This window comes from Fusarium fujikuroi, chromosome FFUJ_chr03 (genome assembly GCF_900079805.1).
Source record: "Fusarium fujikuroi IMI 58289 draft genome, chromosome FFUJ_chr03".
Classification (NCBI taxonomy): Eukaryota; Fungi; Ascomycota; class Sordariomycetes; order Hypocreales; family Nectriaceae; genus Fusarium; species Fusarium fujikuroi.
In genome coordinates this window covers 1981555-2006878 of record NC_036624.1, presented here as the reverse complement: position 1 = coordinate 2006878, position 25324 = coordinate 1981555, and the positions used below count along the sequence as shown (strand labels likewise).

At 49.7% G+C, this 25324-nt stretch overlaps 9 protein-coding genes; 5 read left to right on the top strand and 4 right to left on the bottom strand.

Annotated features, from left to right (window-relative positions):
- Window positions 1-817: 817 nt before the first annotated feature.
- FFUJ_02744 (uncharacterized protein) lies at window positions 818-2769 on the top strand (the record flags this gene model as incomplete). XM_023574512.1 has 3 exons in its annotated part: window positions 818-1181; window positions 1235-1890; window positions 1945-2769. The coding sequence occupies 3 exons, from the start codon at window positions 818-820 to the stop codon at window positions 2767-2769; spliced, it is 1845 nt and encodes a 614-aa protein (XP_023427853.1).
- Window positions 2770-3807: 1038 nt separating this feature from the next.
- Window positions 3808-4869, top strand: FFUJ_02743 (related to 3`(2`),5`-bisphosphate nucleotidase; the record flags this gene model as incomplete). Its single annotated transcript, XM_023574511.1, has 1 exon — window positions 3808-4869. The coding sequence occupies one exon, from the start codon at window positions 3808-3810 to the stop codon at window positions 4867-4869; it is 1062 nt and encodes a 353-aa protein (XP_023427852.1).
- Window positions 4870-4980: 111 nt separating this feature from the next.
- Window positions 4981-8664, bottom strand: FFUJ_02742 (probable peroxin-1; the record flags this gene model as incomplete). XM_023574510.1 has 2 exons in its annotated part: window positions 4981-8490; window positions 8548-8664. The coding sequence occupies 2 exons, from the start codon at window positions 8662-8664 to the stop codon at window positions 4981-4983; spliced, it is 3627 nt and encodes a 1208-aa protein (XP_023427851.1).
- Window positions 8665-9155: 491 nt separating this feature from the next.
- FFUJ_02741 (probable DNA replication licensing factor) lies at window positions 9156-11822 on the top strand (the record flags this gene model as incomplete). XM_023574509.1 has 5 exons in its annotated part: window positions 9156-9204; window positions 9266-9519; window positions 9570-9703; window positions 9756-11676; window positions 11736-11822. The coding sequence occupies 5 exons, from the start codon at window positions 9156-9158 to the stop codon at window positions 11820-11822; spliced, it is 2445 nt and encodes an 814-aa protein (XP_023427850.1).
- A 266-nt stretch (window positions 11823-12088) lies between these two features.
- Window positions 12089-13527, bottom strand: FFUJ_02740 (related to ribosomal protein; the record flags this gene model as incomplete). XM_023574508.1 has 2 exons in its annotated part: window positions 12089-12867; window positions 12924-13527. 2 exons carry the CDS (start codon window positions 13525-13527, stop codon window positions 12089-12091), a joined length of 1383 nt encoding a protein of 460 aa, XP_023427849.1.
- Window positions 13528-13967: 440 nt separating this feature from the next.
- On the top strand, window positions 13968-14567 carry FFUJ_02739 (related to regulator of ribosome biogenesis; the record flags this gene model as incomplete). The annotated part of the gene is made up of 1 exon (XM_023574507.1): window positions 13968-14567. One exon carries the CDS (start codon window positions 13968-13970, stop codon window positions 14565-14567), a length of 600 nt encoding a protein of 199 aa, XP_023428788.1.
- A 1223-nt stretch (window positions 14568-15790) lies between these two features.
- FFUJ_02738 (related to GTPase-activating protein beta-chimerin) lies at window positions 15791-18156 on the bottom strand (the record flags this gene model as incomplete). XM_023574505.1 has 3 exons in its annotated part: window positions 15791-16512; window positions 16568-17353; window positions 17451-18156. The coding sequence occupies 3 exons, from the start codon at window positions 18154-18156 to the stop codon at window positions 15791-15793; spliced, it is 2214 nt and encodes a 737-aa protein (XP_023427848.1).
- Window positions 18157-21735: 3579 nt separating this feature from the next.
- On the bottom strand, window positions 21736-22650 carry FFUJ_02737 (related to non-heme chloroperoxidase; the record flags this gene model as incomplete). Its single annotated transcript, XM_023574504.1, has 1 exon — window positions 21736-22650. The coding sequence occupies one exon, from the start codon at window positions 22648-22650 to the stop codon at window positions 21736-21738; it is 915 nt and encodes a 304-aa protein (XP_023427847.1).
- Window positions 22651-23376: 726 nt separating this feature from the next.
- On the top strand, window positions 23377-24412 carry FFUJ_02736 (probable Rab geranylgeranyl transferase type II beta subunit; the record flags this gene model as incomplete). XM_023574503.1 has 2 exons in its annotated part: window positions 23377-23740; window positions 23796-24412. The coding sequence occupies 2 exons, from the start codon at window positions 23377-23379 to the stop codon at window positions 24410-24412; spliced, it is 981 nt and encodes a 326-aa protein (XP_023427846.1).
- Between the last annotated feature and the right edge of the window lie 912 nt (window positions 24413-25324).

Here is a 25324-nt window from a genome sequence, read left to right as displayed (position 1 = left end):
GAGCATCTTTTTATTCAGTTTCCGGCATAGGATCGGCGTTTGGTTGTGCATACCTCAAAAGACAGGGGCTGTCAGCATGTTTGCCCTTTACCACACTTGACTGCATTTTGAGCAAGAGCTAAGTGTGGAAAGATCTGACATTCAGGTTCAGATCATACCCGGATAGCATGATATAGGACTTGTCACAGGTGGAGTTGTATCGTCTTGATCGACTTGGCTGTTGCCAGGATTATACACACGTACGTCGGGGGGCGGGGGCATGTCTTATGCATTTGAGCTGGGCTAGCGTTGCGCGTCTTTGTTGAACTGGTTTTGTTATCTGGGGCTCGTTGTTGGTCATCTGCTCAGCACACCTCAAGAATAGGAGGTGAGAGAAGGCGATGCGGAGGTCAACACAATGCATAGAGACCCATATTGTTGTTAGATGAAGATTACTGCATGGTATGGACAGTGGATAAAAAAAAGAAACGAGCAACGACTGCCAGGCGATGGCTTCTGCTTGGGCTGATAGAAGCTCTAAACTATAAAGAAAGATGAACCCTGAGGTTCTCAGTAACCTGTCCCGCCTCGATATGTATACAACATGCTGTGATGGGTACGTAGCACATGGTGATTGATGCCCATTACAAGGCTGCTGCAAGCTTGCCGCTGGTCGGCCTCCTGCAGGCTGCAACCAACCACAATGTGTGTCACTCGTTCTCCGGCTTATTGGCATGGAGGGTGGAAATATGGTTGCTTCTTAGATATCTGATAGTTGCTTTCTTTGAGATGTCCAATATTCTATTCAACTCCCTATCCTAGCTAGTTTCAGCCAGACATGTCAGTGACCAACACCGAGATCGAATGTGCTCGAAACATTGCTCTTCTTTACTACCTTGGTAAAATTGGCTGCAAGCCCCAAAAGAACAGCATTCAAGACTGCGAGCCTATATGCAAAGCAGACATCAACAGGGCACTGTCTTTGCAGGATGAGAAGTCACTCACGTCAACACTGGCGTTTCTTTCGAGTATCCGAGATGATGCTATGAGGGTCACAGCAGTCTGTGTAGAGGAGAAGAAATCCGGTGTTGTGGTGATGATTGCAGCCAATGCAAAACATAATCTTAACTCATCACCGTATCTTGACGCTGTCAAGGAAGGGTTTGACAAGATATTCAGATCACTTAACCGGGAGACACCAGGTAAGTCAGGGGACACAGCAGGCATCTTCTGAGCTCTCTAATGAAAATGCCAGTATCTTGTGAGGAACTTCATAGACAGATTATCCGCATCGTCATCTCTATGTGTCGAAGCCGAATAATGAGCAGAGCGAGATTCATCAGGCGCGGCCAAAGACAAGGCTTTAATACCGTGTTAAAGAAAGTCAAGAAAGAAATGGCTCGATTCACAATGAATGACGATAAGAGGGAGTATATGAGACTGAGCCAAGTGCTTATTTCCAGAATAGATGATTTTCAAATCAGGTTGGCACAAGATCCATCCAGCACATCAGCATTGGACAAGAAGCTGGACTTGATCATAAGCACCTTTGCCGATATATCGAGAATACCAACTCTTTCAACAATGCTGCTCCAAGATATTCGACCGAGGATGGAACCGGACTTGTGCAGTTGCTTAATGAATACCGTTCACAAGTTGGCGCACTATGACACCTGTGCCTGGACACTTGTGAAGCTTTCGAGGACGTATTCGATACTTGGACGTACTTGTACTATCCCCGTCAGACTTGATGACACAGCATTCGGGAAGCCACCGGCAGAAACCATGGTCTTCAAGTTGGAAGAGCATTTGAAGAAGCTTAGAAAGGAGTATAACACTAACTGGGACTTGGATAACTTGGGCCAAAGACTAGCAACGAATACGAAAAAGTTCTGGGAGGACTTCTTGAGAGTTACGAACGAGCCAAAGATTCACGCTGAAATTCAACTCTTGTGACACCTCGAGCGTCACCCGGGCTCGAAGCCTCCCCGAGTTATCGCCTCCAACAAAGATGCGTGTTTCCTATGCAACGCCTTCATATTGTTGCATGGACAGTACATGATACCCAAGACACACGGGAGAATCTATCCTGGATGGAGGCTTCCATGGACTGGGCTCAATGAGACTAGAGGACTCTTTGTCAGAGAACTTGAACGGATCGCTGTAGAAAGACTCAACGTGATACATCAACAGGGGGTTGAGAAGAACATTGACCCTTTGGAGAGCACAATATCGTTAGCTGCTATTTCTACAACCCCCCTGAACAGATCTAGGGAAATGAAAGATATGCAGCCAGCAATGACGCTCACTAATACTGGGATAAACAGCGAGGTTCTAGATGCGATATGTCTGCTGCAACCTACGAAACCAAGACGATCTAAAGCTGGAGTCAAGACAAGGATAAATGCAAAGAACCTGGACGCCGAGAGAACCAAAGTCTCCTTAATACGCAGAAACTCTCCAATAAGTTCTCAGGAGACCATGGTTCTGGCACAGGAGTCAGCCAATGAAATCGAAAAAGCCCAAGGACAAGCCCCTATTTTAGTTGGAGAGCCAAATGATATCGCGTCCAAGGAGACTGAGTATGGGCTGAACAAAACTGCAATTCCAGAGACATACCAAACACGCCCGTCGAGCATTTATTTTCCAGAATCGAAGCATTCCGATCACAAGTCAAGCCTTGGCTCGACGACGTGGGGACAAGTAGAGCAGGATTCAACCAAAAGAATGAAGCTCAACTCGTTCAACCTTTACATCGAGTACACATCCTCAGATCCAAACACATCTTAAGTTCTCAAGATCAAGACCAAGAGATTGTCAGTTGGTAAAGCAGAAGAAGTCACGGATGGGAGTGATCACGTTTATGACTTGGACAGTCTGTCAACACTGGGTTGTGACCTTGGAAATTGTCAACAGGTCAAGATGAAGGCCAAGGGCGAGATTTATGTTGTGGATCTTGGTGATTTTGTTTGTCACGATGAATAATACATGTCATCCCGCCCACTAAGAGGTAGGCTTCTGAGGTCGTTGTGCTGAAATGAGCTATTGGAGAGCATGAGGAAACTCTTCTATTCTGAGCATCACCACATCGCTCAAAGGGCGTCAACGATAAAATTGAGGTGAAGCATCAGCAAAAAAGCCTTCATAGTGAATTCTGTCAAGCGATAGTTTACCTATATCTGCTGGGGGAGGTGGGCACGATAGCTACCAGAGAGACGGGCCACTGCCTGTCTGTTGGGTCGCTCTCGCACTGGAGTTTGAATGGCATATGATGACCAATGATGCTCATTCTAGCATCTCAAATGCCGTATCAGAGGAATTATATATAATAAATGCTTGGATACAATAAAACATGTTCTGCAGTTGTTGGTTGACTTGGACGAATGAGAGGTAAATAAATATAATTAATGACCGACTACGAATACCATGGACACATCGTTTCAAGCTCCTATTACCTCTTGAATAGCCATCTCGTATCTTGGGCTATCTACAGTCCGAGCACAACTCACAACACTAGTACCAAGGTAGTCGCAATGGCCCTTAAATAATTTGCTGTTGCTCATGTCTCATACATGAACAAATAAACGACGCTCATTGACTGCATCATGATATGCTGTGGATCCGTGGGGAAACACCAAATCACCGCCTGGTCCCTCATCCTCTCACTCAATCAATCTCATGCATCACATCCATCGCCTGAATAATCACATCATAATAAATTACTCTGCTTCTTACTAGCACTGCAGTCTACAGCATCTCACCAAGTAACAATACCAATACCAATACCTCCACCAACACCATCACCATCACCAACACTACAACGCCATCATGTCATCCTACACTCTTGAGCGTCAAATCGCAGAGCTCGCCGTGCTACGGGCATCAATCCTCACAAAAAGAGTCCAATCGACCGTCAGCGGCATCTCAAAAGCAGACGACTCTCCCGTCACCGCTGCTGACTTTGCCGCTCAAGCTGTTCTCATCAGTGCCCTCCGCAAGGCATTTCCCGGCGACAACTTTGTCGGTGAGGAAGATTCCAGCGCCCTTAGAGAAGATCCCGCCTTGAAGCAGCGTGTCTGGGAACTTGCTTCTAGCGCCCACCTCGACAACACAGACGACGAAGCTCTCCTTGCGAGCCCCAAAGATGTTGAGGAGCTTCTTGAGGTGATCGATCTTGGAGGACGTGGCCAAGGTGGGAGAAAGGGGCGATTCTGGGTAATGGATCCTATCGATGGAACAGCTACGTTCCTCAAGGGAGAACAATACGCTGTCTCCCTAGCTTTGGTAGAGGATGGAAAGGAGGTCGTTGGTGTTTTGGGCTGTGCGAACCTCAAGCCTGTGGATGATAAAGTTGCAGAGTCAACCATCGACAAAGATGGTCTGGGTCTTATGCTCACCGCAGTTCGCGGACAAGGCACCACGATTCGTAAGATGGACTTCAGCGGTCTCCAGCCAGCTCAGCCTCTTGACAGCGTCTCCAAAGCTTCAAGCCCTGCTGAAGCTCAGATCATCAACTACTCGAGTGGCTCGACATCTCGCCACGACCTCATCCGCAAACTCGCAAGCTCTTTTGGGGCTAAATTCCCCAACATCGAGCTGTACTCATCACATATCCGTTATGCGGCACTCCTCGTTGGCGGCGGTGATTTCCAGCTGCGTATCCCTTCATCTGACGATGTGATGATGCACATCTGGGATCATGCTGGAGCTCAACTTATCTTGACCGAGGCCGGCGGCAAAGTGACCGACCTTGACGGCAAGGATATGGACTTTGGAGCTGGAAGGGATCTGAGCCAGAACAATGGGTTGCTTGCAGCTAGACAGGGCATCCACGCTGCCGTTCTTGAGAGTATGAAGAAGATTCTTGCTGAAGATGCAGCCTCCACTTGACCAGCTATAAAATAAAAGGCTCTATCGAGAATCTCAAAGGATAATGGACCTTAATCCAAGATGCTGGTATCTACGTTCACATCAATATTCTATACATGCCAAATCCACATCTTACATCAAACTGCTTCGGCCTCCAATTTCCATGCTTCCCTGCCCATCCTTCATTTGGCCACTTCTACCCACAACAAATTCGGTATATATCCTTTGCAATCTGGCCTTCTCCTCTGAACTGATACTCGCCCGTGTGCTACCCAGAGCCTTTATGAGGTGGTCCCATTCAATCACCACCTCCCTCTGGTCGCTGCTCTGCGCCTTGGCGTCTGTGTTGGTGGCGGGAGCCCCGTGGATTTGCTTCGACTTCTTACGAGCTATCTTGATCTCTTCAAGCTTTGCCAAAATAGATGCGTTCTCGACCAGAGCAGCAGACTTGCTTTTTGGCGTCGCCCCGGTCAGAGGTTTGGCGTCTTTACCGTAACGGAACTGGACGAAGCTAGGAGTGGTGTTCGACTTGCCATTGGTTCCGTTGGATCGTTTAGAAGTGACTGTAGGTCCATCAACGTCCAAAACATCGTGAATAGCCTCGAGCTGAGCATTGGAAACAAGAGCCTGGAGGTCAGCACCCGAGAAGCCTTCAGTACGGCGAGCAATGTCCGTCAGAGGCCCATCGGATTCGGTCAACTCGTTCGAGAGTCTGACTTTTTGAAACAGTGCCTTGATGATGTCGACACGATCCTCCAGGGAAGGCATATCGCACAACAAAGACTTGTCCAGACGGCCGGGACGAAGAAGAGCAGGGTCGATCAGATCAGGCCGTGAAGTAGCTGCTAGCACGTAGACACCTGATAATCCCTCGGCACCGTCCATCTGTGTGAGAAGCTGGTTTACCACACGATCCGTGACACCTGTAGAGTCATGTCCTCTCTTGGGTGCAATGGAGTCAAACTCGTCGAAGAAAAGTACACATGGCTTCGCAGCCTGGGCCCTATCAAACAGATCTCGAACACTCTTCTCAGAGGCACCGATGTACTTGTTCAGAATTTCAGGACCCTTGACACTGATGAAATTGAGGCCGCACTCGCCTGCAACAGCGCTGGCAAGAAGCGTCTTACCGCAACCGGGATATCCGTAAAGAAGAAGGCCAGATCGAAGGCGTAGTGGACACTGCGCAAAGATGGGCGCATATTTAGTCGGGTATTGTAGCGTCTCCAGGAGCACCTGTCGTGTCTCTTGCAGCCCTCCAATCGACTTGAAGCTTGTTGACGAACTCTGCAGCGACACATTCCTCAATGAGGCTGGCGTGAATCCCTTGAGGGCCTTATCAAAATCAGCCCTTGCCAAGTGAATGGCACCGGTCGAGTCTGGCGACTCAGCAATGGCACGAATGATAGCCTCGTTCCTCGCACGAGACACAAGGACATTGATGTCGCCGGGCATATAGCCGTCTGTAGAGCCAGAAATATCAAGAAAGTCAAGATCGGAGTCCAAGATGAAGCCGCTCGTCTTTGCCGGAGGGCTCTCCTTACTCGCATGACTAGCGCCGTCCATCCAAGCACCACTGTCTTCCGTCATGCTGCCGTCAGCAGTTTGTGGTCGACTTTCGTCGCTGAACTGTGTCTGAGCTTCTTCAGCCGTCATGGCATCCTGCATGACAATAGACTCCATCACTCGGCGTCTCGATTCCTTATCAGGCGCCTTGAGTTCAACGATCTCGCGCACAACATGGCCACTGACTACAACACCATTGATTGACTCCTTGCCCTCGGCTGTGGCCAGGAGAACAACACCGCTGTCCCGAGTACAGTATTGTCTAACGATCGAGCACAGGATCTCACCGACTTGCCTGCTCCTTCCATTGTCATTGCCGACCTGAAGTTCCGTTTCTACAGGACAAAGCTTGTCCAGGTCATCAAGAACTACCACAGCTGTTCCGTTTAAGCGTGCACCCCAGCTGGCGGTGGCGAATAAACGGTTCAAAGTTTCCTTTATCGTTGAGATTCGTGTCTCGTCATTGACTAGTTTCCGGCAAGGGTAGTATAATGTATGGAATAATGAATCTTGTCGTAGTTTTTGTGCCAAGTATCGAGCAATGGAAGATTTTCCGGATCCCATACCACCAGTGAGAAGTACCGAAGAAAGGTGGACAAGATTAGACTGCAAATTTTCCAGCAAAGAGTCGATTCCAACAAGGAGCGAATCGTGGGTTGGTTGACGCTCAAACCCATCCGTTTCGGTCAGCCATGATGGCCGAGGAGTTGGTGGCTGAAAGTCAATGGGTAGTTTAGTATCGAGCCCAAGAAGCCAATTCGCAGCGTCTTTGTTCTCTTGAAAATCACCACCAAAGGTAAATTTAATGATGCCGCCTTCCCAACCCTGAGGAGGATCGAGACCGTCGTATAAGCCCATGATGGAGCCATCTGTCAAAGGTCCTTGAAGAAGCCCATCAGTACCTCTAGCAGCAGCATAGATCTGCCGGAACCGCTTCGCAGATTCTTCTTTCTCAGCCTTGGATTCTCCACCAAACCGCAGGCCTTCGACAGTCTTTGCACTTGAGGCGAAAGGAAAGACCTTGATGCTCTGAACCGCAGTCTTGGGGAGTTGCTGCGGAGCTGCTTGAAGCTTTACTATCCCGCCAACCATGCCAGAACACCCAAGACTTGCACAGAGGGGTGACGAAAGAGCAACCGATTGACTGTTGGGGGGGTCAATCCATGATCTAAGATGAGCAATGACTTTTGTGGCCGCAGTCGTCCCAGCAGGAACGCCGCCTTCTTCTGGTTGAGGCTGTTGCAGACCAGCTGGTCTAATAACATCGACCGCGACATAGTTGACCCCTTTGAAGGCTTCGCCGGAGACAAGGTCATGATCAACCCAAACACTTAAGTCCTGAACCAGGGGCCCTTCATCAAACCATTCTTCACATGAGCTTCGGTCAAGACCACGCAGAAACATGGTAGGTCTTCGCTCTTCCTTGGCGCTTCGCCGGCGCACCGTGCTGGTCGCGCTTCGTTTGGACTTGGAAGTGCTGGCTACGCTGCGGTGGTCGCCCGAGCTGTGCGAGCTCTTTTGCCTCGTCTTCGGCGCAACGATGACCTCGGCATCGGGAGATATCTTTGCGAATGGCAAGTCGGCCGGGGGCGAAGGATCCAGCGAAATAACTTTGATATTTGCGGTCGATGTCGGAGATAGATGCAGTGTCAACGCGTGGGGCTCGACGGGGTTGTCGCCAATTTTGTATAGCGGGTTCGGGAGCGCTCGAATTTGAGAGATTAGATTCAGTTCGAGGAATGTCGCATGTAGCTCAATGATCTCCCAGTCCTCCGGTGTAAGGGGTTCAATGTTGATCGTATGCGCCAGTGGAGGATCGAGATGAATGGTGGCCGTGATCTTCTGCCCTTCTGATATACCTAGTGACTTGGCTAGTGTGGCGTCGAGTTCGACAAGCTGAACCTCCTGATCGCGGGATGATCGCGAGCTGTTGAGTCCATCACGGGTCCCTGGAGGAGCGGTCCTCCTCTTGCTGGGCATGCCTGTCCATCCTACGAATATGGAGCGCTGCTGGGAGCCGGCTCCAGTCGGCGAGGCCTCACGATAGCTGAGCTCAATGATGACATTTTGTGCAGGCTATAAGCTATAGTCAGAAAATCGCCAGAGCAAATCAGTGCGGAAGAAAGTCCTTACAGTATTGACATTGACTAGGAGGGAGACCAGTGATGTAGGAAGGTTGACCAAACAGCTTTTGAGGTGAGATAGGGAGATTTCCGCTGGGACGGACTGCGCATTTCGTCTGGGAGGCATGATGCGCTTGGGCAATTGAGAAGGCTCGAATTCAATTGAGTCGGCCTCTCGCGGGAGGATGTTATTACTTGTCGGTGGGAAAAAGCAGAACACTACAGCTCAGGTGCCGAAACATTTCCGATCCGGAGTCCCTTTCTCGTCCCGCAGCCGAGGTCCCTACACGTGCTCGGTGATCATCCCCGTCCCTTTCCCCAGCTTTACGGCTTCAGTGGGTGGCCCATGCTTTCCTGCGATACCGCTGTGGCCGTCGCTGTAGCCGTGGCTGAGGTCAATTAAGCTCCATATGTGGCTGTGCGTCGCGGAACGCGAAAAGACGCGTTCGATGTGCGCGCTTACAAGGCAGGGCCCATCGCAACCACCGTTGCCCCCCTGCGACTGGCCCCGAGTCCACTCAATTTGTGCATCGCGATCGCATCTCTCCATTCACAGCAACGTACGAACTCGAATTACAGCGCTCTTCAGATTTGAGATCCTTACAAGATTTCCTCACAATGGCGCTGCGCGAGTTCAAGGCCCCTGTCAGCTATGAGAAGCAGCAACGTCAGTAGATTTACTGCTCCTACTGCGCTTAGCTCCCCGCATAAGCTAATCATCGGTATAGATGCTTTTCAGGAGTTCTTGACAGGATTCAAGACATCGCCAGAGCAAACCATCACAACTGCACTAGGCAATATCACCATCGGAGAAGATGACCTCGACGACGAGTATGATTTAATGGACGAGGATGGGCAAGATGTGAACCGGCAACAAGCGAAGGAGCGCCGTGCTCCTCAGTACAAGTACAAGAATATGCTGCAGCAACTCTCAGATCGAACGATTGACGAGGCGACGATTGATCTTGACGATTTAGCAACCGTATGATTCTCGATACTCCCTTCTCCAGCAAAGTACTAACAAGCATGTAGTGGGAGAATCAAGCGTTTGACGGTGAGGACAGTATGAGACTTGTTGATTCCATCGAGATGAACACAAAACACTACGTCGAGATATTTTCCCGAGCTGTGGACGAGGTCATGCCTCCAATGAGTGCAGATGTGAAGTGAGTGCTCAAGTGACCTAAATGTTGATGCACCACACTGACCAGCGAATAGCTTCAAGGACGATGTTCTCGACGTGTTGATGGCTCGACGACAAATCCGAAACCGAGAACTGGACGAAGCCGCTGAGCGAGACCCTACTGCTGCAGATGACAAGTTCCCTGCCGAGCTCACTCGCAGGTACACCCTCGTGTTCAAGCCCCGGACTAGCACCTCAAGTCAATCCTCAAAAGCTTTGGCGGTTCGACAAGTGCGCGGCGAGCACTTGGGTCATCTTATCACCATTCGTGCGATCGCCACTCGAGTTTCTGATGTCAAACCCATCGTTCAAGTCAGCGCCTACACTTGTGACAGATGTGGCTGTGAAATCTTCCAGCCTGTTACTGACAAGCAATATGGCCCCTTGACTATGTGCCCCTCTGAGGACTGCAGGCAGAACCAGGCCAAGGGTCAACTCAACCCTTCGTCAAGAGCCTCAAAGTTCTTGCCTTTCCAGGAGGTCAAAGTCCAGGAGATGGCCGAGCAGGTACCAATTGGTCAGATTCCTCGAAGTCTTACCGTCCTGTGCCATGGCACTCTTGTCCGCCAGATTAACCCTGGTGATGTTGTCGATATCTCAGGCATCTTCCTTCCCACCCCTTATACAGGTTTCAAGGCGATGAAGGCTGGCCTGCTCACTGATACTTATCTCGAGGCACATCACGTTCTCCAGCACAAAAAGGCATACAGTGAGATGATTGTCGATTCCACACTGGTCCGCCGGATTGAAAAATACCGCCAGACTGGCCAAGTCTACGAACTGTTGGCAAAGTCGATTGCTCCCGAAATCTTCGGACATCTTGATGTCAAAAAGGCTCTTCTCCTTCTGCTTATTGGTGGTGTGACGAAGGAAATGGGAGACGGAATGAAGATTCGTGGCGATATCAACATCTGCTTGATGGGTGATCCTGGTGTGGCCAAGTCTCAGCTCCTCAAGTACATTTCAAAGGTCGCTCCTCGTGGCGTCTACACTTCAGGTCGTGGAAGCAGTGGTGTCGGTCTCACAGCTGCTGTTATGCGTGATCCTGTCACGGATGAAATGGTTCTCGAAGGTGGTGCTCTCGTCCTGGCCGATAACGGAATCTGCTGTATTGATGAGTTCGACAAGATGGACGAGACTGACCGTACTGCCATTCACGAAGTAATGGAACAGCAAACAATTTCCATTTCAAAGGCCGGAATCTCAACAACCCTTAACGCTCGCACCTCTATTCTTGCCGCCGCTAACCCTGTTTATGGACGATATAATCCTCGCATCTCCCCCGTCGAAAATATTAATCTCCCCGCCGCGCTCTTGTCCCGTTTCGATGTCTTATTCCTGCTTCTTGATACCCCTACGCGCGAAACAGATGAACAGCTGGCCAAGCACGTTGCGTTTGTACACATGAACAGCCGACATCCCGATATCGGCACGGATAACGTTGTCTTCAGTCCTCATGAAGTGCGATCCTACATCGCCCAAGCAAGGACATACCGACCTGTCGTTCCTGAAACCGTCTCTGAGTACATGATCAAGACATACGTACGCATGCGAGACCAGCAGCAGCGCGCTGAGAAGAAGGGCAAGCAGTTTACCCACACAACCCCTCGTACCCTCTTGGGTGTTGTCCGTCTGGCCCAGGCCCTGGCCCGACTTCGATTCAGTAATGAGGTCACTCAAGACGATGTTGACGAGGCTCTCAGACTAGTCGAGGCTAGCAAAGAAAGTCTGAACAATGATCTTGGCACTGGTCGAGCGCACGCGGATCCCAGCAGCAGAATTTATAATTTCGTCAAGCAGCTTGCTGATGCCGGCCAATGTCGTCCTGAGGATGCCGATGGCGAGGACGAGCTCGGTATTGAGCTGAGCATGACGCAATTAAAGGCTCGAGTCATCGCCCGGGGCTTTACCGCCGACCAGTGGTCCAACGCTGTGCAAGAGTACACCACCATGGATGTAAGTTTTTGAAGAGACACTCCTTCATATATGAACAAATCACTAACTATCGTTAACAGATCTGGCAAACCACCAGGAATGGTGCAAGACTGGTATTTGTTAACAACGAACCCGATAACGACCAAGAGGATGACATGGACTTTTGAGAGCTGGGCATGTAACGAAGTGAGATGTTCTATGTAAAGGTCTGGCGTTTTGGCATATGAAGGTAGATGAGAATAGTCTGCTGGTAGAGCTCTGTCAATGATGAGAATTAGGCATCAAGTTTCTACCACAAACTCCAACTAATAAATAAACTCAGCTGTAATGCACATCACAAAGCTTTAATCGTTCTTGTAGCACAGATGGTTTGCAAAGAAGCCGTGCATATTTCGGGTTTCAAACACGAGTATTGTACATTTCTAGAATACATTTACAGTCTCATTTGCATCAATGCAGCACGCTCCATCTCACCAACATTACCGTGGCCGCCCACGGTCCACTTCTCGGATACTGTCCTTGAATTGAGAACATGTCGGAAAAGCCCGCTGGCGCCCCAGTATTCCATTAAAGAGCGAGCCTCGTCCTTCGTGATACCCTCAAGACGGAGGACCCAGCTGTTCTTCAGGGCCTCGTACACACGCTCGTCGTATTTACGCTCGTAGGGGTCAGGCTTGGGGATCTCACGGCCCGCCTGGCCAGCCTCGAGCTGCGAGAGAACAAGCTCTTGTGAGGTATGGTGATGGGAGTTGTTCTCTGAGGTAGCGGCGATGACAGCACCGCCATTAGGGAGAGGAGTCTTGCCAGATAGGGCGTGAATGAAGAGGCGGACAAGAGCCAGTTCATGGGCATGGACCTCGTTAAACGAGGGGTCTCTGTAATCACTGATCTTGTTGATGTGGGCAAGACCGTCGAGGGCAAAGAGCACCGGGGGTCGCCCAGGCAGTGTGAGCTCAGTCCATAGGGCAAGGAGGGTTGGCCATGCGTACTCAGCCTCCTTTGCGCTGAGAGCCAGATCAGCGAGTGTAGCGCCCTCCTTGAGGTTAGTGAACTTGGACCAGTCCTTCTCGATGTTGAGTTTTTCAAGAACGACACGGTTGGCTCTGTAGAGGCTCTGTATCATCTTGAGACAGTAGATGGGTTGGGAGAACTGCATTGGCTCAGTCTCAGGAATGGGTGAGTATTCAGTGTTTCCGTTGGTCAGATCCTGACCTGTTATGGTCAGTTAGAGGCATAAAGACGTGAAGAGGTCCTTTGGGGTTATATACCTTCGGGGACATGGAATACCACCCAGTTGTTAAGAAGCGCATATGCCATAGCCTGCAGCATGGCCATACTCTTTCCAGACAGCTTGCTACCCGTCAACACACACTTAAGAGCCTTCTTTTCCTTGGCCGATAGCTCAAGTTTCTTCATCAACTCTACCGTCTCTTTGCGCTGCAGCACATGAGGTTTTCGGAATAGGTTCCATGTCTGTGTCGTCTTGAAAGCCTCAAGGGCACGGAGATGATCCACAACCTGGTCAGGAATAGCAAACATCTTTCCAGCACTCTCAGCCTTGGTCATGTTACTGGCATCCAGATTTTCAAGGCCTGCGACAGGTAGAGCACTGTTATTGCTCAGCTGGATGCGCTTTCGGAAGGCCTTTCGCTCGCCAGGCTGAGGTTTTCGGACAGGCGTCACATTGGCACGTTTCTTATAGGACTTCTTGACCTTCTGGGGAAGGTCTCGGCGGCTCTTGATTGCCGGAGGAGCTGAGACGGCGAGAGCAGCGGTTGAAGTTGAAAACGGGGCGAGGAGGACCGGTTGAATTCGAGGAGCCCTGGGAATAGTCGGCCTCATGAGGCATCGAAGCGAATTGGCGGATGCCATTGCTCGCACTAGTATCCCAAATTGGCGTCGGAAAGGCTCTTCGTAGATATCGATGATGAGAACGAAGTCTATCGTAGAATTGACGCCAATTGGGCCGGTTCTAGGACGCTCGTCTCGAGGCCGTCGTCAGCTGAAGTTGAATGCCACTTCGAAAATCTCGGGTGGATTAAACCACACACCTCAAAGGTACTGGGGTAAGAGAAAGATTGGGGCTCTGTGATTGGCTTATACATCCTGTATCGGAAAAACGGCTGCCCACTGATCCGACATGCCTTATCGGTGCAGGAGGACCTCAGAAAAAAAAAGTTCCAGGAGCAGTACGACAACAAGAGAGCGCATCGCAACGACAAAACCGTTCATCCTTCGGCAAGTTTATGACGATTTCCAAGAAACCTCAACATCAGCCTCTAAAAATACTATTTGCTTCCACGAATATCACAATGGCGCTCCCAAGCTCTAAACCAAAGCTGCCTGTCGCAGTCGAGAAGCCCACGCCCTATACATTCGATCTCGGCCATCTTCTCGCAGAGGACCCCAACCCCGTCACTCTCGACCGCGATAATCTCGAGCAGTCCCTCGCAGAGCTTGCCCGCGACGGCGCCCAGTCTCTTATCAACCAGTTCCTCTCCACCTGCCCTCTCAACTCCACTGCCGAGGGCGTCCTTCTCACCCTTCCCGCCCCGAGCACCCGTCTCCCCCGCGAGAAGCCCGTTCCGCAGGCCAAGCCTCCTACTAAGTGGGAGCGCTTCGCTGCTAAGAAGGGCATTAAGCCCAAGACTCGCGAGCAGCGTCGCAACCTTGCCTTCGACGAGCAGACAGGCGAATGGCAGCGCAAGTGGGGATACAAGGCTCTCAACAAGAAGGGCGAGGACTGGCCCATTGTCGAGGTTGATATGGAAGCCGAAAAGAAGCGAAAAGAGGGTACCTCAATTCGCGCCGATGGTCGAAGAGAGCGCAAGGAGAGAATCAAGCGCAACGAGCGAAAGATGCGCAAAAACCAGGCTCAAGGCACAGCGGAAAATAGGCTGCGACAGCTTTGAAAGGGAACGGGATTGGTCGGCAATTTATTGCCAGCCTTGGTCAAGACTACTGCTGTTGAGCATGGAGCGGCGTTCAGGACATTGGCGTTTCGAAATCGGCATGTTAAAAGCTAGGGACTTTGGATGGTTTAGACGTTCAGCTTTCGAAGAAAAGAATGAAAAGGACAAGGCGCTGCAGCTGTCAATCTCCATGTTGTCAGGACTCACCAGACCGTGTCTAAATGTTGTCCATGTACCCCGAATGTGCGTCACGACGAAATACAACAACTAAGGATTCTCCTCCCACGTGACAGTTGATGTTGATGAAGACTATACAATTAATGGATAAGCGATTTCCGGCAGAGTATATTTACCAATGTCCAGGCACTATCTACTAAGTAGGAGGTAACCTCTGCCAATTTCAACTCTGCTACCCAACAACCCCCCTCCCAGCGGTTTTTAGTCATCAGAAACAGATATACTCGATATTTTGGTAATCTCCATGCTCTTCTCTTGCTTGGCGTGCCTTCATTTCACTGCAGCATGACGGCCAAACACGATTCTTATCAAGGCAGCTTGCCTCATCAGAGTGCTCGATAGCGAGCTACATAATCAAATTGGGCAAAGACGCAGTATGTTTGTCAATAAATCATCAGAATCAGAAACGCTGGAACTTCAAACAAGATCCCCCACTAACAAAGGGTGCAAGACACCCCTGGACGATATTCTCCTCAAAATGCATCATGGGGTATACCAAACAATAGAAAAGACAAAGTGCAGGTCAAGAACATCACTCGCTTGGTGCCGTGGATAGGTGGGCCAAATTTAAAGCATTCCTTGGATGTTTTGCTCGATTGCACATTGCCAAACCGTGCCAAACTGTTGGACCACTGTCCAGAAACGCCAGGCGTTAGTAGCAACCAAAAATGCGCCATCAAATCGAATGGCAAGGTCATAAGGGCGTGCCATCATGAATGGGCTATCGCCGAAGGATGAAGTCAGACTCTATCATAGCAGAGGCCGTGGTTGATAGTTGACACATTTACCCTCAGTCGAGGTAGAGTCGCAAGGAGGCGCTGAGAGAAATTAGGCACTTGGTGCATTCTCATCCCTCAGGGGCCTAAAGACCTCTATTCCTTTGAGGTATGGTCTTCCTGCTTCGGCTATCCTTTTGGCCACCTCCATGGGTAGCCGGGCGTGAATATGCTTGCGGAATGCAGCGTATCGTCAGGATGTCTCTGACTTCAGAAGCCGAGGGGAGATAAAGGCATAATGGGCGACAAAGGCCGCAGTTCGCTCGAGGTTCTGCCTAACTCGCGGTCGCTATTGATGGTCAAGGCAGTTGGGGCAGTCGATTCGTTCGAGACGACGCTGCCGTTGGAGGGGGATATCTGGAGCTGTTTCTTCTTCAGCTTTGGTTGCTGGTCGTTGGGACTGAGGCGGCCTGACTGCTTGCTGCTCCCCGAAGAGGAGAGTTGTTGTCGGTCGTCCTCCGACTCATCTTGTGGTCTTGGCTTTGCTGGTTCAGCGAGACCCTTTGGCGGAGGCTGGTCGAAGATCATGTATTCCTCCTCGATATACTTGGCCTCGTTCTTGCATCCTCTCCAGCAGTCGCGCCAGTCGCACACCAAGAACTTAAAGCAGAACGCGTCGATCTTCATGCACGGCTGGAAGCAGATGCACAGGTTCCTAAAGTCCATCTTGTTTTTATCCGAGTGAGCTAAGAGAAGACTGAGGTGGCAGGTAATGGCAAAAAGCAGATAATAGTTGAAAGGGGAGAGATTCGAGAGCTCTTCGATAAGTAGCTCAGGAACTTCCTCAGCACCTGCGCATTCTCTCGCGATTCGATCCTGTGCCGCTTTAGGAAACAGCTCGTCGGGAAGTTCTCGTAGCCAAGCCTTTAGCATCGAACCAATTATGTTGATGTCGTAAAGATCGCGCTCGTTGAACAGGTTGACGTCGAATTCTGTTCCGAGTTAATTTGAGTTCCTTCGCTTATCAGGAAGATGGTATTAACTTACGTTCATCGAACTTGCGCTGCCATTTCTTGATCTGAGGCCCACTGCCCGGAACACGATAAAGACCCTCGACTTCGCATCCCTTATAGTTTAGATAATCTATTGCTCGCCAAGGAAAGGCAGGCATCCAGAACTCTGTCTTATCCCTTGAATCCTCGAGGCGCTTTGATATTCTCGTCAATCGTGTTTGTTCAACTAGTGGTAAGTTGATAACTTTTATTTGATAATGTTCATCGTCAAGAGCATCCTTATCTTCTCGACCACCACGCCCACTTTTGTTGAAAAAACGGTCACTCAGCATGCCAGCGGCACGGGTACCAGAGGTCTTGAGGCCATTGAAAAAAGAGCCTCCGTTCTCGTTCAGGGAGGACGGTTGGGTCTTTGATTCCTTGTCGCGTTGTGCCCTTCTGGTAGAAGACGAATCTCTCGGCGCGCGGTCCTCGGATCGATTTCGGACTGCAGAGTTCATCATGTCTCTGATAGAACGATCACCACCTTGGTTCGTAGTCTTGTACGGCACAGAATTCAGGTGCAGTTCAGGTTCGTTGCCTTGACGAGAAGAGGCCGGGTTCAGCTCGGGGCTGGCGTCTTCCTTGTCGCGATTGGATCGGCTGCGGTTCAGTAGACCAAAAGGCTTCGACCTCCCTTTCTTTGTTGAAGACTGAGGTGAAACGGTATCGTAGTCGCCAGCGGATGATAAGGACAAGTCGCTTCGAAGAGGATCGGCGGAGACAGGTTTGTGTAGAGTATGTTCGGTGTATGAGGCACTTGGGCTTGGATCGTGTTTGTCTGCATCATGTCAGCAGTTGGTCATGGACCTAGCCTGCGCGCGATGGCTAAAGTATAATGGATCGTCCCAACTAAGCTTGGCTCAATGTTTACATACCTCCGTGTCTTGGTCGATTGGATCCGTCACTGCCCCTCGACAATACCTGGGCTCTCGTCTCGGTTTGTTTACGGTGGTGGGCATGCGATTGAGACTGACTTGCAGATTTGTTTTGCTTATTAAAATGGAAGAAACCGTTTTTAGCACCTTTCTTTAGTTCGCTTGGGATTGGTTGTTGTATCGCTTTAGACTGCGTGGTAGCCGCAGTTGTTGCTAGTGGATCAGGTAGATGGTCTTCAAGTGTAGAAGAGATAGAGGGATAGGTCGAGGGATCCTCGCGCGTCTGCCGTAAAGGCTGTCTTGGCACGGATTCTTCCCTACTCCATTCGGTGGATGTTGTGGCAGTGGAGGGCCGTTGTACAGGTATTGGCACCGGTGCTGATGGTTGTGGTGGTGGCGTTGACGATGATGGCTTCCCCTCTGCAGTTGCGTCTGCTAATGCAGATGTCGTGTGTGACGCTTTCCTGTGCTTTCCACCTTGGTTTCTCAAGGGTGAAAACCGACTATGGAAAGGAGAGGAGCGGGGAGACCGGGGCGATTTGGACTCGACCGGCGACACACCTGGAGAAACGGTTTCAGCAGTCGGCGAATCGTCTCTACTGCGTAAAGCAGCGCCAGATTCAGACTGGGATTGTGCTTGGGCTTGGGCCTGAGGCGAAGTCTGAGACGAAAGCGCCAGCGGCTGCGGTGCCGCCTTACGACCCATTCTGAATCCTGTCTGCTCACGGCGCAGTCTCACAATCGCTGTCGCAGACGTAGACACAAACGCGGGCCCTGCTTCGCAAACTCCCACTCCCACGGTGGGCGAAACGGGAGGGGGTTCAAACAGCGGGCCAGGGGGGGATCGGTCTGTTGTGCCTCTATTCTTCAATCCGATCTTGTTGCGGGTCACAGTCGGATAATTGAGCAAGACCAGCCTGTGAAGGCAGGACCTCAAGCCGGAGAAAATAGATGTGGTCAGGGCAATAGAGAACGGGGATTTGACAATTGGTGGCCGTTGAGGAGGAGGTGGGCGCGTCAACGATTCTAGTGGTGGTGGTAGTGCTGGTTGTCACTGTTGTGTAGCTAGGTCAGGGGGAGTCCAATATAGGTGGAAAGCATGGGGGCAGAAGCCAAGCTATGCGGAGGTCGAAGTAGAACTAGAATATAAGGGCAAAAAAGGGAAAGGAAAAGGGAGAAGAAGCAGGTCGGTCTGTATTTTGAAGATGGTAAGAGGGAAGGTCTTGTAGCTTCGAAATAAATGCCCTCTCGCCTCTGCAGGCGGTGTTGTTGTGGTGTTGTATCGTGTTATGCTATGCAGCTGGGTGCACTGTCGACTGTTAGATAGGTCCTTGGTAATGTCGTATTGCGTTGGGTTTTTGTCAGGCTTCAGTAATTTGGTCATTCAATATTATATCCGTAGTAATATCAATCCAATATTTCGATCGTGGTAGGGCTAATACTAATGCCCGGCATTGGTGTGTCAAAAATGTCCGAATCCCAGCCGTCAGCAGGTTGCTTTGGAGAAGAGTGCCGCTGGATACACAACAGTCGGTAGCCCCGAGTAACCAAGTTGTTCCAATCAACGAGGTAAAAGCCTGCATATAAAGCTTACTGTTGACCACTTCACGGAACGATTGCGTACGGTCGAGTAAAGGTCAGGTATCAGAGTAGGTAAGGTAGCTAGTGCATCCTTGAAGTGTGCGTGCAGTTAGTCAGGCAGTGCAGCTGATAATGTCCAAGGGTTGGCAGATCCCAAAAGAAGCAAGGGACAGGATGTGGGACGTTGTACGGAGAAGGACCAGGAACAAGGGACGAACAAAGACCAAGTCTTGGCTTTTGACGGCCTGCTTATTAGGGTGGCCTTAGGTAGGCAAGACAACCTTTGACTGCTATGCTAGCAAATGACGAAAAGACTTGGATAAATCCAGTATAGACTTAGGGCAGATTTTATATAGATTTAGGTAAGATTGAAGATTATTAGACTGATCTTTTTTGGCACCCTGATTTACTGTTAGAAGCTTTCCTGCTCACTAAGGTAGCTAAGGTAAGGTCGGCTTATATTGTGGCACTTGCTTTGCTTTTTGCCAGGGGTTCAATCACGAGGGGCTTCTGTGAGTAAATGGGGGTTACATCCAATCCAGTCCAACCACAATAAGAGGCATCTGTATGCTACCTTAGTGCCTACCTGGTACCTACCTACCTACTATCTACTTAGGTACTAAGGCACAGGCACCCTCAGCCATCAGGAACCCATGTACAGACAGTCTCAGGTACTGGGTTAGTACCAACTTAACCTTGCTCGGATAAGGTGGTTTCGGGTTCCAGCTTGCGGATAATAGGTATTCGTTCTCACCAAACGGTATATGAATACTATGAGGAACATCTGCAAATATTACGTCTCGCAGATACAGCACAGTACCGCAAATCGAGCGTTGCGCGTCAAGTGTGTAAGTGTGCTGCATGTAATGGATACGTGCGAAACTGAAACGACCTACACAAATTTAGACTCTGTAACCGATGCCCGATACCGACAGGTACTGGAAATTTGGCAACCTAAAACAGCCCGTTTCCATAGAGAATATGGACGCCAACCACCTACGAAGATAGGCTAGCTCGGTACTAAGGTAGGCTGGAACTTACATCGCATCCACGTCTATCAATTCACTGGATCCAACGCTGAGGCCCTTCTACCCCGCTATATCTGTTGGAAACGTCCTCGACCCAGGGGTTGATTCTTCGTTCACATCTTGTATTTTCGTCCCATCATGAGGGTTCTAGCTAGTCCTGATCTCCGAGTCGTGAGCTGGCCACTCTGAGGCAGAGAAACACAGCAAAAGTCCCATAGTAACCGAGGTGCCTGGCAGCCAAGGCGTCAGGCATCGGAAGTCTAGATGCGCCCAAAAGCCATGGAGCAACCAGGAACGAAAGAGCTCTGTTCAGGGCTGCAACCATGATATGAAACTAGATGGCTGTAATACGTATTGCATTTTCTGGCAACAGATAAGCCGAGTCTCTGGGGGCGATTTAGCTACTTCAAAGGCCGCTTTTTCATTTATATTCACTACTGCGGTTCACCGGCAGCACCTATTGTGTCACTTGCAACAAACTTTGCGATAAACTAGAGGCCCTTGACGCCAACATGGCTCCATCAAAGTCAACTGCCTCTCTTGGAATTTCTCTGGAATTGTAACCTGGCCACTGGCTCCATCATTCCGGGATCATAGGCAGTTCCTGGATGACCGGCAGCAGTGGCGTTCTTAGCCTTGATACAGAGTGGAGGGCTCGGGCTTTTTCCAAGTACAAGGCTTGGGTTCTGCCGTCTCTGTTCCCAAAGTCAATTTCCAGTCGACTCCCGTTTCTTTGGATGATGCATTATCGATATGGGGGGGACGGACGGGATGCTGTTTTCGAAGGCGCAACACCCTTCACGAGATAGCGAAACCTCATTTTGACACCTCTGCCTTGAAAGTCGATATCATTCGTACTACATGGGGTGCGGCACATGCCAGCCGCTTACCTGTCGAAAGTGCAGATGGATCGAGTTATAGAGTTGACGAGATGAGGCCTCATGGATCCCACTCATGAGTTTAGTGAAATTGCATATTTCCAGCGTCGTATGTTCTCTTATATCAATTCAAAGACAAACACCCACTACCCACTTGGAAAATTTGACGTCGTCAGCTTCAGCCGCCGACCGTTGCCAAATGTGGATTGCCCATCTTGCTTGGTTTGGCAGACAACCCATGTTATGATGTCCCTGCTACCCTGTCAAGTTGGCCCTGGCTGCTCCTGTACATAGCTATCCATTGCCAAGAGTGTCAACCTACATGAAACGTAGTGCAGACGATCAACTTCGTCTCATGTGTTGCAATGATCATTGTTCATCATCTCAGCCTTACAATGATGCCCTGGTTAAACCAACATTCTTGCATTGTATCGCATAAGCAAGTAATATCTTCCCATGCTTTCTCCCAATCTTTGGTTAGCCCAAATCTCAAGCCATGTTGCTGTCTCGAAACGTGCGATCTTGGGCAGAACATAGTGGTGGTCAGGCCGAACCACATGGTGGCAAGCTTGGTGTGTACGCTGACCACAAGATTCAACGATTGGGTAACCGAACCAAGTGATGCATGTTTCACGGTCATTTTGTGCTGTTTGCCAATTATTTCATCATTACAATATCCTGCACTTGATCAGCTAGCAGATTGCACTTTTCTATTTTCTTCTAGGTCGTAGCTACTACCTATGTCTTCATTCCAATTCTGGACTCCAACCAAACAGCTGCTGTTGGCCCAATCGACATCTAGCATGAGTTAATAAATTCTGTGATCTCCTTATTGAATCTCTCTGGTTCCTCGTAAAATAGCCAATGTCCGGAGTCAAACACCGATGACCTTGCTAGTCCTGGTCTTGACTTCTCTACACGTCTCACGCTCTCGAGCATTCCTTCGAGTGGAAAGCAGCTTGATCGTCGACCGGCCATAACCAACACCGGAACCGTGATTGTTTCGATGGCTTCTCGGTGGTCGAAGCGAGTATGATCTGCCAGTAGTCGTGCTAGCCATGTTTGGTCGCATTTTGCACTGATGTTTGTAAAGAAGGCTTCATCCTTGGCTTGTTGCTCAGCCGAAATCCCGTCTTCCTCCTTTGGGGCATATCGATATCCTAAGCAGCCTATCGCTAGGTCGATATGCGCCTTCTCAGGGTTATTGATCCAGTTGTATTGTGCGGCAAGCATGGTCTTCTCGTCATAACATCCAGTATGTGCCTTGGTCTCGTCCCATCCATCGAACGCTGAACGATCTTGCAGAGGTGCCTGATCAACAAATACAAATCCCGCAAAATCGTTGCACCCAAAGAGCTCCACGTAAGTCCAGAGCACGGCGGCGCCAATCGAACATCCAACAGGCACAATACTGACAGATGCCGTCTTGCGTATATGAGCAACAAGACCTGAAAGATCAGCCGCCAAGCGCGCAATGTGATAACCACCACGAGTTTGACTGGAGTCCCCGTGTCCTCGCATGTCTGGGGCAAGAACCCAGAGTGATTTGCTCAGGGACGTAAAGTTGCGGATGAAGTAATCGCTAGAGCCACTGAAGCCGTGCATGAGCAGGACACATTTCTCAGGTGCAACTCCTGTAACTTCCTTCAGTGGTAAGGAAGACTGAAATGCGATTTTACATCCATCGTTGGTGTTGAAATATTCTTTGTGCATTATTTGGGAGGATATGGTGGTCGCCTCTCTAGGTACCAAGGTTGTCTATCTGACGACTTGCAGTGGATGATGGGAGTGGAATATGTTCCATAGGATGCTTTTGTGGAGTTTTCACGCCTTCTTGAATTATTAAAGACAATCCGGCTGGGCCAACATTGTATTTCTAAGTCGCATTACCTATTATCCCACCATATAACAAATTAGATATTGGATATGAGCAAGTATTTAGTACGTATCGTCGACTTCCATCTGAATGAAATAATTCCATTTACGTTCATTTTCTCTGTTCGTTTTGATGCATTTGGACCGCATCCATGAAATTGCAAGTCAAACAACTTGTAAGGGTTGATGTCGTGCACTTTTACAGACTTTCAGGTACATTTAATTGTTCTCGATTTTCAAATAATTCTTTAAACATGGCTACATTATTATTGCAACAATATAGATATTTATCAATTACTATCTACTACTCTACAGAGACCTGCCTACCAAGTACAGGTAATGCTAGCATAAGTACCTACCTAGTAGGTAAGGTAGGTAAGTAGGTAGTAGTAGGTAGGAGAGTAGATGGTCAAGGGTAGGTACCTACTAAGGTAAGGTTTCTCGCCTTGACCGACCACCTGCCTTGACCACTGGCCAGGCAACGCTTACGTAACAGCCTACATAGAAAATTCTCTCCGTGTCAACCTCAGCGACTTCGCTCAACTTACTCCATCCTTTGACAATATGTCCCAAGACTCGATAGACCAAAAAGGTCCAGAACTCGCTGTCGATGCTCATGTGAAGTATGTCCAGAGCCTGGATACAAGAAAGGATGAGCTCGACTACTGGCTTACCGAGCATCTGCGACTCAATGGCTTGTATTGGGGATTAAACGCACTCTTCCTCCTAGGTCGGCCAGAGGCTCTCCCTCGACAGGAGGTCATCGATTTCATTCTCTCCTGCCAGCATGAAAATGGCGGGTTCGGTGCAGCACCTGGCCATGATGCTCACATGCTGTCCACAGTAAGTGCTGTGCAGATTCTCGCCATGACGGATGCTCTCGACCAGCTGGAAACAAAAGGCAAAGGCAAGAACCAGATTGGCAAGTGTAGGTATTTTGCAAGGTCCACAGTGCCTCCTATGCACTCACTGACCGCCAACAGTCATCGCGGGACTGCAGAATCAAGAGACCGGTACATTTGCCGGGGATGAATGGGGCGAGGAGGATACCCGATTCTTGTATGGTGCATTCAATGCCCTGTCCCTACTCGGTCTTATGTCCCTTGTCAACGTTGACAAGGCCGTTGCACACATTATCGCTTGTGCCAACTTTGACGGTGGCTATGGAACAAGGCCTGGTGCGGAGTCGCATTCGGGTCAGATCTTTACTTGCGTTGCCGCCCTTGCAATAGTTGGTCGGCTTGATCTCGTGGACAAAGAGAAGCTTGGCCGATGGTTGAGCGAGAGACAAGTTCCCTGTGGTGGCCTTAACGGTCGACCTGAAAAAGACGAGGATGTGTGCTACAGCTGGTGGGTATTGAGTAGTCTCGCCATGATCGAGCGCACACATTGGATCGACCGCGATGCGCTTATCGCTTTCATTCTCAAGTGTCAAGATACCGAAACTGGTGGCATCTCTGATCGACCTGGTAATATGGTCGATGTTTGGCATACCCAGTTCGGTTTGTGTGGTCTCAGTCTTCTGGGCTATCCAGGTCTTGAGGCAGTCGATCCAGTATATTGCATGCCCAAGACGATAACGAATAGACTTCTCGGCTGATCGTCTATCCGTCTATGAGCCCGTCTTTCCCCAACATCTGAACACAATGGTGCCAGCCACCACCCTCTGACCATTCATAGCACATGCTTACGACGTTGCTCTGTGATAGCATGTGAATATGGTTGAGGGAAGAGGAACTGTTGGTTTTTTCAGGGACATCGCTTGACTCCGTGGTGTTCGTCCCGTGAAGTCCTTCAAACATTCATCGACACTGAGCTTGTCAAGACATGTGCCTCATATCACGGAACCTGGATAGATATGGATGGTCTTACCTACCCCTTTGAACCTGATCATGTTAGACCGATAGTGCATTGCCCTTAATTAAAACACCTAAGTATCCATGGATCTTTCAATGTCAATAGAAAATTTCCTGCCAACGAAGACACAATCGCCTAGCTTACCCTCGGGCTCTCCTCGTGCTGTAAACATTTGCTCCTTGGCCACAATTATACACGCATTCTTGTCATCCCATACTTCCCTGGCATTTCTCAATACTGGGACCTAGCATATGAAGAGAAGCGCTTGGCCGTCTCCTCCGACATAGAATGTTACTGGCCTCCTGTTCCTTGCGCCACTCAGCTGAAATCCGTGCCTGTTCTTCATGCCTCAGAATGTTTCCTGAGGCTCGCAAGGCTTTAAGGGCACCTGCCGACACGCTCCTTCCCCCTTGAAAGTCAGACCTGGCTAGCCCCTCTTCAAGCACCCCTCATCTCCTTCCCCAGACTTCTCGTCCTCTACAGTGGTAGGTACCTTACCTTAAGGTTACCTTATGACTTCCATGAGATGCATCAAAATCATCCGAATCACCTGCATCTCCTCTGCCTTTGATATTCCATTGTCTTCAACCACCTAGTACCTATACTAGCCTGCTCATCTCCTTTCCTACCAAGGTAGATCTGGTAGATACCTTTT